General features: G+C 45.0%; 5 protein-coding genes across 5 annotated transcripts; 2 read left to right on the forward strand and 3 right to left on the reverse strand.

Moving 5' to 3' along the window:
• Nucleotides 1–624: 624 nt before the first annotated feature.
• On the reverse strand, nucleotides 625–1,645 carry N7487_011739 (DUF3844 domain-containing protein; the record flags this gene model as incomplete). Its single annotated transcript, XM_056879469.1, has 3 exons — nucleotides 625–1,212; nucleotides 1,273–1,416; nucleotides 1,475–1,645. The coding sequence occupies 3 exons, from the start codon at nucleotides 1,643–1,645 to the stop codon at nucleotides 625–627; spliced, it is 903 nt and encodes a 300-aa protein (XP_056724788.1).
• A 33-nt stretch (nucleotides 1,646–1,678) lies between these two features.
• N7487_011740 (uncharacterized protein) lies at nucleotides 1,679–2,038 on the reverse strand (the record flags this gene model as incomplete). The annotated part of the gene is made up of 1 exon (XM_056879470.1): nucleotides 1,679–2,038. One exon carries the CDS (start codon nucleotides 2,036–2,038, stop codon nucleotides 1,679–1,681), a length of 360 nt encoding a protein of 119 aa, XP_056724789.1.
• A 491-nt stretch (nucleotides 2,039–2,529) lies between these two features.
• Nucleotides 2,530–4,010, forward strand: N7487_011741 (uncharacterized protein; the record flags this gene model as incomplete). Its single annotated transcript, XM_056879471.1, has 4 exons — nucleotides 2,530–2,765; nucleotides 2,829–3,142; nucleotides 3,193–3,328; nucleotides 3,380–4,010. Exons 1-4 carry the CDS (start codon nucleotides 2,635–2,637, stop codon nucleotides 4,008–4,010), a joined length of 1,212 nt encoding a protein of 403 aa, XP_056724790.1. The 5' UTR covers nucleotides 2,530–2,634.
• A 933-nt stretch (nucleotides 4,011–4,943) lies between these two features.
• Nucleotides 4,944–5,446, reverse strand: N7487_011742 (cyclin-dependent protein kinase regulatory subunit CKS1; the record flags this gene model as incomplete). Its single annotated transcript, XM_056879472.1, has 4 exons — nucleotides 4,944–4,980; nucleotides 5,032–5,090; nucleotides 5,150–5,294; nucleotides 5,343–5,446. The coding sequence occupies 4 exons, from the start codon at nucleotides 5,444–5,446 to the stop codon at nucleotides 4,944–4,946; spliced, it is 345 nt and encodes a 114-aa protein (XP_056724791.1).
• Nucleotides 5,447–11,858: 6,412 nt separating this feature from the next.
• N7487_011743 (bromodomain-containing protein) lies at nucleotides 11,859–13,789 on the forward strand (the record flags this gene model as incomplete). Its single annotated transcript, XM_056879473.1, has 6 exons — nucleotides 11,859–11,936; nucleotides 12,130–12,305; nucleotides 12,357–12,618; nucleotides 12,683–13,184; nucleotides 13,263–13,325; nucleotides 13,374–13,789. 6 exons carry the CDS (start codon nucleotides 11,859–11,861, stop codon nucleotides 13,787–13,789), a joined length of 1,497 nt encoding a protein of 498 aa, XP_056724792.1.
• Between the last annotated feature and the right edge of the window lie 2,103 nt (nucleotides 13,790–15,892).

The raw sequence follows: 15,892 nt of genomic DNA on the forward strand, positions 1-15,892 counted from the left end.
TCTGGAATGTTGGCTGGAGTTTTATTTTCCTTGTTTATGAGTTGATATGTGTAATTTATCGTTCTTTTTTTATGCAACTTGGACTGGGGCGCATGTCGCTCATAGGGGCGTTGTTCTTTTTTCTTCTTTCGGCTGGAGATTTACGAATTGTCTTGTCTCCCTCTCACCCTACTTCAAGCTATGAGGAGGAACCTTGTCTTCTAACGGCCACTTCCCCCCAATTCTTGGTCCATTTAGCAGGCTGAATGGGTTGTGCATTGGTTGAATATCTATTTATCACTTGGTGCGCAACACCGGATTACATACATACAATGTGTTATTTTGTACATGCTATACAATACATTCTTTTGGTATAGCCCCATGCCCTCTAAAATAGTTTGCACCGCCTTACCATGTATGTACTGCTTGCTGCATAGATCTGGAAGTTCCCCCTGATGTAGGCCCGGGGAGGGATAATCAGAAATAAAGCAAAGTAAAACTTGCCTAAAAGCTGAGGGGTGAATGAGGAAAAGAACATGAAGCCCTGGCCCCCAAACGGACAGCCAAAAAAAAAAAAAAAGAAAAGAAAAGAAAACCAAGACAAAAACCGCACCCTAACACCTACACGGCTTTCCATATACTCACTCACATCTGAGACTTGGGACCTCCTACACCAGCACTGATGACACTGGGTAGCTCCTGTGAGCCCATACTGAAAAGCATTCCAATCGCACTACCAACCAGAATGATGGCAAGCAGACTAACACTCGCAACAAGGAAGAAAGGTGAGCTGATGTCTTTTTTCTGGCAAGCCGATCCACCCCACTGAATAGTTTTGGTGGTGCCATCGCTATTCTGAACAACACTTTGTTTGCATTGACATGCATAACAATTTCCTGTCGTTCCCTCAACGCCCGAACCGTATTTCAGATAGCAGGAACCGTGTCCAGAGCAATTATTGGTAGATTCTGCGCACGATGAGTTTGAAGCATGGCAGACAGGCGCTAGGGTCGACCGCAGCGCAGAATTCTGCACCGACCTCCTGAAGGTATTTTGTTGGGTGACTGGTGCCGATGATGGTTTCGCGCTTTGGCGGCTGAGTCCTTCTGATTTGACACCAGGGGGTAGAACAATAGTCGTGATCTCCCGGTTGCTGGTTGATGCTATTTTAGCTAGGTGAAGAAGCAATCTCTCTAGGAGCTCGGTTCTAAGAAGAGAATCACCAGACGCATTCTGCAATTGGTGGTGTGGAATTAGAAATCATTCACTAGTTAGGTAGGGGAAACTTGATACCTTGAGGGACAATTTCAAAGCTGAATCCTTGTGATCCTTGCTTATCCAGGATTCCACTGAATCAATCAGTGGCAGCGAGTCAGGGGGAAGCAAATCAGACCCATCGGCAAACATGGGGTCCCTAGATAGGCATTCCTTGGGAGTCTGATATAATTGAAAGATTAGCAAGGGAATGTGAAGTCATTCAAGTTGGCTTTGCTACCTGGGGTGTCGATGATGTAGCCCTGCTAGCATTGCTGGAGTATGTGCAGGTCTGTCCACGGTCCCCTTTCGCAGTGGGGTTGCTTTCAACAAATGATTCCAGGAGATCAAATCCGACAAAGGGCGAGGAAATTTGAGGGATATGAAGATGGTTTGGTTGGGCTTTTTGCATGACTAGAGCTGCATGGCATTAGCTAGATTCCAGTCAAGTGTGAGTCCGCTTCCACTTGCCAACTTCCTGGTTGATCCCTTCCAGAATCAAGATGCTTTTCTTGGGGGCACTCTCCCCAGTAGCTCCCCCAAAGAGAGTAAAATCATCTTGAGCGAACTGATTCAAGTAGTGCACAGTGTCTGCATCCACCACTCCGAGGACCGATGCTACGGAGGACTTCATACGAAGCTCCAAAACAAGCCGGGCCTCATCTTCTGATATTGTTTGTTGTTGGGGACTAGCAGATAAAGAGTTTGTAGTCTTGGAAGGAAAGGTGAAGATTGTAGCATCCAGTGCATTTGCTTGCAATGCACCTGTTAATGCCAGGGCAAGGAAGGCAGACACCCAGCGCATATTGCTAGAATCAGGAGGGCCGGAGTTAAGGGCAAGACTATTTTGGCAGACGTGGCAATACCCACATCAAGAGTCTCCTCTGGGAGTATCTGGAGATTTGTTGGGTACAACGGCGAGGAGTCAAGGACAGAATACCATTTGGTTAAGGACGACTTGGGGGCATCCGATAAGATATCACCTAAGCTATCACGTGATCTCTAGTATGTATGTCGACTGCTCACCTGAGTTAGCTAACTATTTACCTGTACAGGTAATATCCGTGTCATGAATTTTCTAGCCCAAGAGTTTGTTCTGGTAGTAATCCTATTGATCCCAAGAGATCATCAAAGGTACCTAGTTATCATGGATATGTACAATACGTATAACTACATTGTTAACTAACTATGGTACGGTACACACTGAGGTTCGGGGCCGGGCCTGCACCGCCGCATGTTACATAATCCACCAAACCACCGAGCCCATTTGCCATTGACCAACTCCCGAGGCCACAACACAAATCCTCGTGCATATCAGGCTTCAAGGATTCTGTCCATACCTTTTTATCTAAATTGAGATGATACTCTAGTGAGAATCATTGTAGGGATTGGCTTTTCCCAATGCTCCGGCTCAGGTATCTGCTTCGAAGTCCTCACGCACGCTCGTCTCTCTTCAGCCCTACACACGCTCGTTCCAACTTCTCCAGCCCAGAAAATGTGCGACATGTGAGGTTTAGGCGGCCCTGGATTAGGTAAGAAGCCCTGTTTGAAGTCAACCAGGGTCTCTTTGGTTAGACTGACGCAGAATTCCTCAGGTCGTTCATATCAAAATGTCTTCTGTACGGCACCGCATTCCACCTCTGGAGCACATTCGTGCTAGTACGATTTGACGACGATACCGACGATGTCGATATACCCCCTGTGGCCAACTCTGAGGAGATAGCCCCGCATGAAACCTCCTTAGGAAGCGGCAAAATCACTGGGAAGGAGGTCGAAAACGAAGGTGTGCTGTTCATACCGCTTGCCTGGTCTCGATTGCAACAAGGCGAGCTATATGCTACATCGGATCCAGAGTGGCAAGAATTTGTGAAGTTATCCAAGGATCGGAAGAAGCTCCAGAAGCTTAGGGGTGAGAAATCGATTCAATCCCCGCTCATCATCATTCGCTTACGAGTCTAGATGAACTTGCTACAATCGTCCTAGATAATGCGGGGAGGCAGATGTCACAGATACTCGGGGAGCCTCTCTCCCTCACCGGATTCTGGCTTGTTCATCAATTTCCCAACCGTGCCCCTCCTGGATATGTGCGATCGGGGTATGTGTTCCTAATCTCTAAAAGCGCAGTTCTTATACTGACAGTAGACAGGGTGGAGATTAAGAACGACAGTATATCATGGGTCGCAAAGCCCATGGACCCCGAGATAGGTGATAGGTTACAGACCTTCATGAAACCAGTTCATGTTGCTCTAGCAATTAGAGATGCGTATCTGGTACTATTACTAAGGCAACTGGACCGTTTCAAGAAACCTGCAGGGGAGCCACTGGATGCATTTGATTTCTTGAATGATTCTTCTGCCGCTCCCGGTGACGTGGGAGCGAACTGGATTGGCCGAAAAGACCAATCTAAGCTACAACCATCCCTGACCGATGGGCTCAAGGAAAACATGCCGCCTAATACTGAGAATCCCAACTATCATCCATCCTCCCTTATATCTTTGTTACAGCGGTTGCCGCTACCAGACCTCGGCCCGGGTTCAGATCTACACTTGGCGTCACAGGCATTCAAATTACGATTGAACCATGAACGGGCCCAGACACCAGGGTCTGCTCGCCGAGGATCTTTCTTTATTACGGGTCCAGTTGGGTTGAAGGGGCCTAATGGGTTTTGTCGATTTGAGGTGAAAGGCGAGTATGATCCAGCAAAACGTGAATGGCGAACTGTGGAAATGACGCTCAAAGATCTGAACATGAGGAGACAGAAAGCATTAGGAAGTTGATCACATATACCCAGAATTTTGAAGAGTTTTCATGTTAGGGCCTAAAGCATATCGGTCTCCTTTCAGTTCCACGAAATGTGTGCTGAGTCCAAGGCTCTTCATCTTGCCCTCTGTATGATTACTATACGATGTACGTACATACTTTCCACTGTTATTCAAGGGACCGACCTAAATCCGAAACCACTCCTAGATTTATGTAGCAGCCTTGGATATGAGGGCTATTAATACTTTGTGCCCGTGGATTGCTAAGGTGTTGATATTGTAAGAATTGAAAGGTTACTTGATTTGCTAACCATTGACGAGAATATCCAGGGAGGCAACTAAAGCTGAAACCCGAATGGCCAAGGACATTGAGTAGATGGTTCAGGTATGCATCTATCTGTCTCCCCCCTTTTGCAAACACTTGGTTTGTGTTTCCCTTCCAACATCGGCTAGAGGAACCAAGCAGAGAAGGCCCATGTCTCGCCCACAGTATTCTTCAAAGGTAACCTGACTAGGAAAGTATTTCAAGATGCTCACATCAAGTTCAGGGAGCGGAGAAGCGCAGCAGTAGCAGCAGTAGCAGCCTCACCGCTGCCCAGTAGGGAGAATGACTGGCCAAAAACGGGATTTGATGATCACCCTAGCATAGTCCGGGAGTCCATAACAAGACAGACGTTGGTCTTCCGTATGACATAATAGAGAGAGAGAAAGAGGGAGAGAGGGGAGAGAGAGAAAAAGAGAGCCTGGTCTAGCGTGTCAATGAAATCCCGGACAAGGAGAAAATGAAACTTGGTCTCATTCCAGAACTCAATCATGAAGCTTTTGTGGGCGCTAATGAGGAATATTGCGAACGCGCGTGTGCCCGCCATGAACGAACATAAAGGAACATAAAGCGATGTCTTTCTCAACTGCTCATATTTCCAAGCACAACGCCGCCAATCAATGACTAACCTATTGTTGCAGAGGGGGTTGGTAGTTAAGAGGGCGTCTGTAAGACGGTTAGTGACACAGCCAAGGGAGGAGTTCGTAAATAACCGACTTGAACAATAAGATATGAGGTTCGGGTTCATGCACCTCGTAATGCTCCCATCCCAAGCTCTGCGCGCACGTTGTTAGAACTAGAACCCATGGACATCCTCAAATCTTGTTCAACATACTTGTGTAATACCCAAAGCCCGCCATTCCTCCTCCCAGAGCAGTTTCAGAGTCCCCTTGGAGCTGTCGAAGTAGTCCGTGGGGATTTTTTTGAGCATATTCTTTGGGAGCTGCACATGGCGATATTCGAATTTGTCATCGTTGTATCTATATGGAGTCAATAAAGAGTCTATCACAATGGCATGGGGTCCTCACCTTGCCGAGTAGTGAATAGAGTCCACAAATTCATCAAGCTTCTCGCGCTCCGTCTCCAAGAGGAGACGGGGCTTCTTGTTGCGCCTAGCTGGGTCGATGTCCATTGGGATAGTGGATTGAGAAGGTCTCTCAGCTATACAGATTGTCAATACCACCCTCTTTCATGTGTTCAAGTAACAAGGCCAATAGATAAGTAGCCTGAGGATGTGGCTCACAATGTGGCTGAATGATTATCGCATGTAGCGACAACTGAAACGTACACTCACAGGACTCCTGTAGGGGCTCTAGGGTTGTGTAAAATGACTTGATATTGAGGAATCAAGGTACCGAGAATGGATGACCAGGTGAGAGTAAGAGTGTGTGACGCGATAGAGAAAAGAGTAGGTGTAAGTTGTAGAAACAACAATCGCCGGACTTGTTTTGCGGGACTCGGGAAAATAGTGGGGGGAGGGAAACAACCATTTGTCGGATTGGTCTGTATTGTAAATGTAGGGGTCCAATCAGTGGTATTCAACTCTCTGTATTTCTGTATCGGCTCTTGGTACAATTTATATGGAGCCATGATTACATAACATTAATTACAAAAATGTGTAGGATTAATAAATCCCCCGGTATGCCGGTCGTCATGCTCCGACACACCCCCTCAGCTATCCCAGTATGGGATTGCTGGACTTGTTAGATCGGCATATTGATCTCCATGGTTTAATTGACTAGGCCATTAGATAGCCTATGTCCACCATCCTGAGCATCCTTAGGAAGCTCTCATGCTTCTGGCGAGATAGCATCTTTGTGAGTCCATCTGCGACCATGCTCGCCGTCGGCACCCATCGCACCATTATGCGTCCTTCTCTAACCTCTTGCCGAAGCCAATGATGATGAATATCGACATGCCGAAGCTTCGTTTCGAAGGCAGTGTCCTCACTAGTAAGTAGGCTGATCGTTCTCTCGTTGTCGCAGTCGATCGTCATATTGTGGGAGGGTTCAAAACCGAGGCTTTTTAGTAGTCGACGCCACCATTGAAGTTGCTTCCCTGTCTCTGATAGGCCTAGCAGCTCTGCTTCAGTGGTTGACGTTGTCACGGTGGGTTGCTTGCTCGCTTTCCAGTCAACTGGTCCACCATAAGCTTGACAGATGTAGCCTGCAGAGCTCTTTCGATCTGGGTGATCTCCGTATGAAGCATCGCTTGCGAACTGTATGGAATCGATTCCAGTGCTTACTGCGTCTGCACTATATTCAATAGCTAGGTTCCGGGTAGTATATAGGTAACTGATGACCCGGTCAGCTGCTTGGTGGTGCTGGGGCCCTGGATTCGTCAAGAACTGAGCTAGTCGAGCGGTGGCCTTTGCAGCATCTGGCCTAGTGATAGTGGTGGCATAGCCTGCGGATCCAACCTTCTTTTGATAGAGAAGGATCTCCTTCGGGGTGGCTACGCCTTGGTAAGGCGTCAATTCGTCAACTGGTAGTGGCGTATAGACAGGTGGTCGATCTGTCAAATTGTAGCGGGTAGCAATGCTTGTCATATAGCTATCTTGACATAGCCAGAGCTTCTTCTGCTTCCTATCGCGAATGATTCGGATATTGAGAAACCATGATGCTTCTCCATGATCTGTCAGCTCCCAGTGGGCTTCTAGATCTCGCTCCAATTGCATGGCTCTTGCCTTAGCATTTGCATGGCTAGCAATTAAGATATCATCCACATAGAAGAAGACTATTAGCCCTTCTCCGACGAAGACACAAGGGTCTTCTGGTGCTTGTTGCAGACCTAGTTTTCGGAGTACACTAGCTGCTTCTTGTTGCCAAAGACGTGGCGAGATCCGTAAGCCGTACAATGCTCGACGAAGCTTCCAGCATTTACCTAGGGACTGGAACCCTTCTGGCATCTGCGTATACGTCGGTTTCTCTTGGCTTAGCTTGCTATTCAGAAATGCAGTGACAGCATCTCGCTGACGGAGGTCTAGGTCAAAGGCAGCGACTAGTGCAAAGATCATTCTTGCTGTTCTTGCTGCTAGCGTAGCAGCTCTCTTTTCTTCATAGGTAATCGTCTCAAGATCCCCACGAACACAGATTCGAGCCTTCAATTTCAAAAGGTAACCGTCCTGGTCGAATTTGTATGCAAAAACCCATAGTAAGGGAAGGATTTGTATCCCTCGATCCTTTGGCTTTTCAATGACTTCGAATGTCTCTTTTTCAGATAGAGAGTGGATCTCTTTCTTCATTGCTGCGAGAAAACCTTGCTGAAAAGGATGATTTATGACATCCTTCCAGTACTTGGGTGGTGGTGGGAGATCATCTCGATGGCGGCGAGCGTTTGGTTTCTCGGCGTATAGACCAGCTGCAAATGCATGTAGTAGAGCCGGTGGCTCTTCTTCGTCAATACCCTGTACTATAGTGGTTGCATATGCAAAATCGTCATCTTGTTTTGCTTTGCGTATTCGACGTCCACTTAGTATGTTGCTGGCATCTATATTGCTGGAGATCTCTCTGCTTGGTGCTAGCAGTTCTGCCTGGAGCTGTCTTTCTAGCTCATTTTCCACCTCTCTATTGGGTTCTTCATTAGGTTCTCCATTGGCTTCTTCATTGGCTTCTTCATAGGCTTCTTCATGGGCCTGATCTTCACTGAGCAGTTGATCATCTAGATCATGCGTATCCACCCCCTGATCAGGGCCAGTTTCCACCCCTTGCTGTAAGCCAGTTTCTTCATTTGGTGGGGTTAATGGTGATGGATCTTGATCCTTCTGTATGTCCTGGATCTCACCGGCTTCTTTTCTGACCGAGGTCAGAAGTATAGGTGGTAGGCTTATTGGGGTAGGCATTAATGCCTGCCTGCTCACCCCCTGAAGTGGGGTGATCTCTCGGTAGTCAACCTCACTTAGCTGAATATCTTGTGAAGTATCTGGTAGAGTATCTGGTAGAGCATCTGGAAGAGCATCTAGAAGAGCATCTGGTAGAGCATCTGGAAGAGCATCTGGTAGAGCATCGTCGGTTTCATCTTGTCGGTTTTGATGCTCACTTTCCGGCGTACTAGTTGCTTCCTGGCTAGCGATCTGATGGTTGATGATTTGCGCCACTTCGTCGGGCGTAATCTCTTCTGGCTCTCTCACTAATGGTAGTGGAATAGGCTGAGATTTCTCATAGTCCGGCGAGTATTTACGTGCTTCATCAATGACTGCATCTCGTATATACCTCACTTTCCCACTGTGTGGAAACCAGATTTTGTAGATATTAGATGCCAAGTATCCGACTAGGAAGCCGACCTCTGCTCTTGGATTCATCTTATCTGACTGGATCTGCCTCTCAATGCGGCAGTACGCCAAACTTCCATATAATCTAACATTTGCTAGATTGATCTTCGGGGCTGTTGGAGCAAATTCTCTTCTTACTTCTTCCCATGGTATTAACCACTTGTTCTCAGAAGCAATGTATGTAGGGGTACGGTTCAATAACCACACTGCAGCGCTTGCGAATTCAGGCCATAGGTCTTTCGGAAGCTTGCCTTCAAGAGAGAGCATACGCATACGGGTAATGATCATCCCGCCAGATCTCTCGGCATACCCATTCATCTCTGAGTGGCCGGGTGGAGTATGATATATCAAGATACCATCGCTTGTCAAACTGTGCTCCGCTGTTTTGCCTGCTGCGGCTTCATTGTCATAGTGAAATGCCTTGATCGGAAGGTTCCACTGATTCCTTGCTAGCTGTACAAACTGGTTGATCGCTATCTGGCATTCAGGCTTTAGCTCATGTGTCATGATCCAGTGGAATCTCGGCCCTTCTATATAGAAGTGAGATATCCATCGATGTCGATTGTATGCTGGCGGCAGTTGTATTAGATCAAAGTGGATTCTTCCAAATGGTCCAAAAGTACGTCCCACTGGCCGGCGAGAGATCTGCTTTGGTGCTCTCCCAATACGACATGTATGGCATAATGAAGCTTCTTCTTTCTCTGCTTTCTGGAGGACTATACCGTCTACCATAGTAGCAAGCTTAGCTACGGCGCGGGGCTCAATGTGAGCAAGTCGCCGATGCCAGATGTCAGCCGATGCCTTTGATTCCTGCGGCTTTACTGAGGATCTCTGTGTGGCATATGCTTGTTGTGGTGGTGGGGCCTCGTTTGGTTCGTCAAAAATCCATAGGTTAAATTGATCCCATAGATGCACATTGACTACAGGTAAATCCTTTGGATCTCGGATGCAGTTTGTACGTTGACACCAGGTGCCCCCCTTCTTCTTTAGCATCGCGTACGATACTAGATTTGTATGGAAGCTAGGCGAGTAGAGAGCGTCACTCAATGTGATTTCCATTCTCCCTTTCTGTGGATGCTTGCCGACTAGTCGAACTTTGCCTCTCCCTAGCACCTGCGTAGTACTGTCACCAGTTGTCAAATCTATGACTTCCGGCGTAAAATCAATAAACAGTGCTCTGTTATTGCATACATGTGAACTGGACCCAGTGTCAAGAATCCATCGATTGCGGAGAGAGAGCTCGCCAGTCTTTGCAGCTGAGAGTGCATGCTTGCCAATCTGTATAGCTTCACTTAGTAGCTTGCCTTGGTGCTTGCCCTGGGGCTTGCCCTGAGGCTTGCTCTGAGGCCTGCTCTGAGGCCTGCCCTGTTGCTTACTCTGGTAGGTGGTGGCGAAGCTAACGTGGTTTGCAGATTCATGATGCTTTGATTTAGCTTCATTGACAGCTTTGTCGACCCATTGCTTCCACCCTGGATCATTTGCTAGCTTCTTTCTAGCTCTCTCTAGCTTCCCTTCGTCTAGGGTATATCCTTCTGGGCGTATAGCTTCATTCATGAGCCAGCAGTTGGCCACCTTGTGGTGTGGATGACCATTGCCACATGGACATTTTCTCTTCTCGAATGGAAGCTTCTCTTGCTTCGCTTCCGGCTTTGCTTCTCGATGACCTTGCCAGGTTGAAAAAGCACTTTTTGGAGCATTAGTTGAGGTCACAGTTTTGACGCCTATCTCCCGATTCATTGCACGGAATGATTCAAGAAGATCTCGAGTGTCATATTTCTTCTTATCCATAACAATCTCTTGGTATTTTCCTTGCCACCAGATTGGCAGTACCTCTTTAACTGCATGTAGGAAGTCTCGATTGGAATCTGCATCGCTAATGCCGAGGCTAATAGCTTGCTCTCTTAGTGAATTCCACTTTTGAAGCCACTGCTCAATATCACCGGTTGGTTTCTGCATGGCAAAGACCTTCCAATTCATACGGATTTCTTCTTCGTACGCCGTTGACCGAGCAAATCTAGTCTTTAGGTATACAAGCCTCTCATACGGAGTACGATATGTGATCAGAGCAAGGTGATGCATTGGGTCGAGGTAGGTAAGGATGTACTCGTTGACATCACTTAGTCCTTTTGCTTGCTTCTCCCACTTCGTGTACTTCATTTTATACACGTCCATTCGATCTCGCCAAATCCTTCGATCCTTGTCATCGCCGTCCTCTGGGTATTCCGGTTCCACCGGTTCTTGGAGAGGTATAGATCTTATTGCTTGGGATTCGGTTGTCGTCGGGGGATCTGGGTTGCAAAGGTCCCATACGTTCTTTTGCATGGCATATAGCTGCACTTTTGCAAACCAAGTGAGCCACTGCGGCGAGTCCTTCAGTTTTTCGCCCTTCATGGCGGAGAGAATTGATGCTGCCTCCATTGCTGGATTCAGGGGTAGCTGGGAATAGCTTCACAATTGCTAATTCAGGGGTAGCTAGGAGGTTTCAAGGGGTAGAAAGCAGGCTTCTAGTAGTGTACTAGATACTATATCTCAAATAGTAATGCTTTCTTCGATGCGAACCGGGCTCATAACTGTCGGATTGGTCTGTATTGTAAATGTAGGGGTCCAATCAGTGGTATTCAACTCTCTGTATTTCTGTATCGGCTCTTGGTACAATTTATATGGAGCCATGATTACATAACATTAATTACAAAAATGTGTAGGATTAATAAATCCCCCGGTATGCCGGTCGTCATGCTCCGACACCATTTGAGTGCCTCAGGTGTCAGTCCAATCGCGGGTGTGTAAATCACGTGCATGTTATCAAGTTGTGCATGCACAATACGTAATTGGTATCAACGTTACCACTGTGTAAAATACGGTATATGAGATTTCAAGTTGTCCCAAGGTTGCTTCAACAGATACTATTACATATATGCCTAGGTAGTCTATATTATAGAGTACATAAACAAATTGTTAGTTATGTATGTAAGTACATGTAACAGTGAGGTCTGTACTCCGTATGTACCTAGGTACCCCTGGATCCACTAGTCTTCTTACCTAAGCCGAGACGATCCCGTGGACGCGTCCGCAACACGTCCCAAGATGAGGAATGTCTATGCGGATATCTCCCTTTGCCATACTCTTATCACTACTTGTAAATTCTTTCAACCAATTTGACCCTCTGTTTATTAAATTTGTATTTCCAGTTCACCTGTGGTCCTTCAGTCACAGATTTCTATCTTCAATGTGCGACTCGACTCGCGACTCGAGACGTTATCAGAAGTAATCCAAGATGACCTCAAAACGACGGGCAGCTGCCGCAGCTTCCCCAGATCTGAAGTTTCGTAGAACGAAACGTCAAAGGGTATCCGTAAGTATCAGTTTGTTGCATCAATGCATATTGATTGGCCCTTGACACTTGAATGGACTATTGCAACATTGCGAATATGGCAATTCGGCCTACGCTATTCAAATGTCTATTTACCACCATAAATCATTGCTTTGCGCATATGGGCCGGATCGCATGTTTCAATCGCTAATTCAAGCTATCGTGCGTGTGATAGGGCGATGATATCATGATTCCCGAGGAGTCCAATCGTGCGTCGTCGCATCAGGACTCAGAGGAAGCTGATCAGACACGGGAGTCGCAGGCCGAGTCTGAGGCAGATTTTGAAGGTGATAGTCTTCAGACTGCACAAGACAAGATTATGTCCGAGTTGACCCGGCTCAAGGATTCGGAGTAGGTATCACTGCTCCTGGTCTTTTGCGTAAGGCTGATGACCCGGACTAGTGGCGAGGACATTTCTTACCCGTTCATTGGGAAGCCAGATCGGAATCTGTACCGGGACTATTATGAGATCATTCAACATCCCGTGTCCTTACGGAGCATCCAAAAGAGAGTTCGCGGTACAGACAGCAGGAAGAATTCATCCAAAACCACCGCATATCCTACATGGCAGTCCTTCGAAGAGGAGGTCAGCTATGTATGGCGAAATGCTAGGGAATATAACGAAGACAACAGTGATATCTCTGTTCTCGCTGGAGTTTTGGAGGTAAACCGATACCGCAACGCTCTTGCTATCCGTCCCGTTCAGCGTGCTGACATTGGAGACCTAGGATCACTTCCACCGACGGGTTGCGGAAGCTAAAAAGCTTGTTCCTAATCCCCTTGAGGTACATCGAACCCTTGAGATGCCTCGCATCAAATTGAAAGTGGGCAATACTATGCCCCCAATGGCGCAGAGGTTAACCTTGAAAATGCCTGGGCAGACCTCCGATACACTATCCAAGAATGATGGACACGCCTCGGATGTCATATTCAAGAACGAATCCCAAGGCAATACGCAAGATATTGCCGGAGCTGGATTACCAGCAGGTCAAGAAATCAATGGATCTCCTCGGGAATTCTCTCTTGGGGGGCAATTCGGCAGCCCCAGGTCAAGCACCATAACCACACAATCTGGTTCAGAGCAACAACAGAACAGTTCCATGAGTGCACAGGGCTTACTGGAATCGATGTCAAACGCAGCTAGCCTAACAATATCCACTTCGCAAAATCATCCGGGTGCGTCTTTTGATGTGTCTTCGGATGTTCCTCGACATTCATCCTCGAGTTCAGGTACGTTGCGCTTAGTAGACATTCTGTCGTCTAGGAAAAGTGTTACTCGGTTCCCAGCGCTTGCTAACCCCTTGCCAGCCCATTACCAGCCGCATTTCGGCTACTCGCCCATGGATTCGCTTCTAAGGCGATCAGGCCAAGGTTTGACTCCCACTGAGATTTGCGGGACTCTCAGCTAACTAAAGCCAGACCCAAGGATGGCTTTGATTAGTAATGTTCGGATTCTTACACATGCCTCTTTATCGTTGCAACCGGACTTCTGCCTAGATATCCCCCCTTCGTCGCTTGTTTCACAACAGAATATCATAGTCCATCTTCCTCCGTCGCATAGTGTACTGACAGTCAGGCCTCGTTTAGCGGCTAGTACTTCCCAGCGACAGGTAAAGATCGTTGCACTCACGGGTATACAGCGCCTTCATTCATCTGGAGATGCTGCTACACTTTCATATGATATCCATCTGCACCCTGGCATGACAAGGGTTGACTTGGAAGCTATTGCTGGGCCGGCTAGAGGAGTCCCGAAATCCGGCCCCCTGGGTCGGAAGTTGATTATGAACGTGTCACTCTATTCTTTAATCTGCTACGTTAACAATGATGTCGAATAAATAGTGTTTGTTCATTAAAGGGGTGGTGCCATGTCCTAGCAGAGTCAAACTCTGAAGATTATTAGATATACAATTAATATCTATAATAACTCCCTATTAGTAGACTTCGGCACAACGCACTCTAACCTGAACCCAACTCAACCTAATCTAATCTAGCTAGACCTCATTAAAAACATTTAGAGGGCCGGCATCTCCCGCCCTCCGCCCTCTGAGGGCCGCCCTCGAGCGGCCCTCATCGGCCCTCATTTTTATAAAAAAAGTTGACCTTTCCTAATTGAGATGTATAAAAGTGCTAACTCATCACTTTAAATTACGGTTATTTAATAGTATTCTAGTTTATATATTAAATTTATACTCTATTTCTTTATTAGCGTTAAGAAACTTTATAAAATTGAGTTATATTACAATTAATTATAGTAGGTAATAATAATATTATATATTCCTAGTATCTTTAAGTATATTAGTTATTATTAATTATAAGGGTTATTAATTTTAGATAATAGAGTTATAGAAATATATATTTACAACTATAGCTAGATAGTATATACTTCTTATCTGAATACCAATTTTTTTAACTTTTATATTTCCCTTATAGGATATTAATATTTTAGTAAAACTAATAAAAAGAGCTTTAATTCTTCTACTTAGAAATATTTTAAATAAGATATTATTAGAGTTCGTATATTCTAAAGTTATAAGATATTTACTACTAGTTTTTACTAGATTTAGGGGTTATTGAATTTAGTAGAAAAATAAGGGCTAATTGAGGGCGGTTTAAGGGCGGCCCTTAATTAGCCTAGTAAATCTAGCTAGTTATAGAGATTATCTTAAGTTAAAGTAGGTTATATTATAATATATTTATTATTTACCGAGTAAGCTAAACTTTAGGGTAGTTAATCAATTCTATTTACTAGAACTTATTAATTTTCTTAGTATATCTACCTTCTAATTCCTATCCCGTTTTTAAAATAAACTCTATAAGTAATTATTTAGTTAATAATATCTTAAATTTCTTAGTTCTTAAATATCTATTCTTTATCTATCTACGATAGTAATCCTACGAATTTAACCGACCCTCTTCTCTACTAGACTTCGCCATAAACCGCAAAACCCATAAACCGCAATTGGGGCGGGTTTTGGGGCGAGGTCTATAAACCGCAATGGTTTATGGGTTTTTACTTTCAAACCGCAATGGTTCTTGGGGCCCCAAGTGGTTTATTAATTACAGGCCTAGTAATTTTGGTAAATCTTATACATATGTAAGTCTAAATATATCATTATTTTGGTAGTAAATTAAGGTCATAGGTAATAAAAATATTATCAGTACTGGTGGATTACAATACGGTAATTAATTATAATGAATTTTATGCAAAATTATGCAAAAATGGGGTTTAAATGGTTTTTTTGGGGCCCCAATAGAACCCATCAAAAACCGCAGTGCGGTTGCGGTTTAGCTGATTCCAAACCGCACCCAACGCGGTTTGGGGGTTGGGGCGAGGGTTTGGCCCCAATTGCGGTTTATGGCGAAGTCTATTCTCTACTTTCCGAATAAGTAATTCCTAACCCCTAAGATTTCCGAAAGCTAGTAGATATTTAATACTACCTTAAATTCTAGGTTTCTTACCCTAATTTCTTTACCTTTAATTCCTTCTTTACTTTAACGTATTAGTCTAGATCGATTAATAGCGTTTATTCTATATACCGATATATTAAAAGATAATTTTATTTCCTAATAGTTAGAGACTAAGTTTAGAAAGACAAAAAAACGACTAAACTAGAATAGTAACCGGATAGCCGCTTACTAGGACTAATTTAATTAGGTTACTAATATAAAAACCAGTAAATTAGGGGTAATATATCGTTAATACTATAAAGTCCTCGATTATCTAGTAAATAGGCGGTATAGAATAACTATACTTTATCGATACTTAGCTAGACTAACTTATCGTAAATCTAGTACCTAGAAGGGTAATATTAAAGGACTACTTATAAATACTATATATATTATATAATTTTTCTATTATTATTTACTAATAACTCTTTAGATTAATAGGCGTAGAATATACTAAATAAGTCAATAGTCTTTATATAAGAGGTATAGGA

This window comes from Penicillium crustosum, assembly GCF_028827405.1.
Source record: "Penicillium crustosum strain IBT 35664 chromosome Unknown utg000005l_segment0_segment0, whole genome shotgun sequence".
Lineage (NCBI taxonomy): Eukaryota > Fungi > Ascomycota > Eurotiomycetes > Eurotiales > Aspergillaceae > Penicillium > Penicillium crustosum.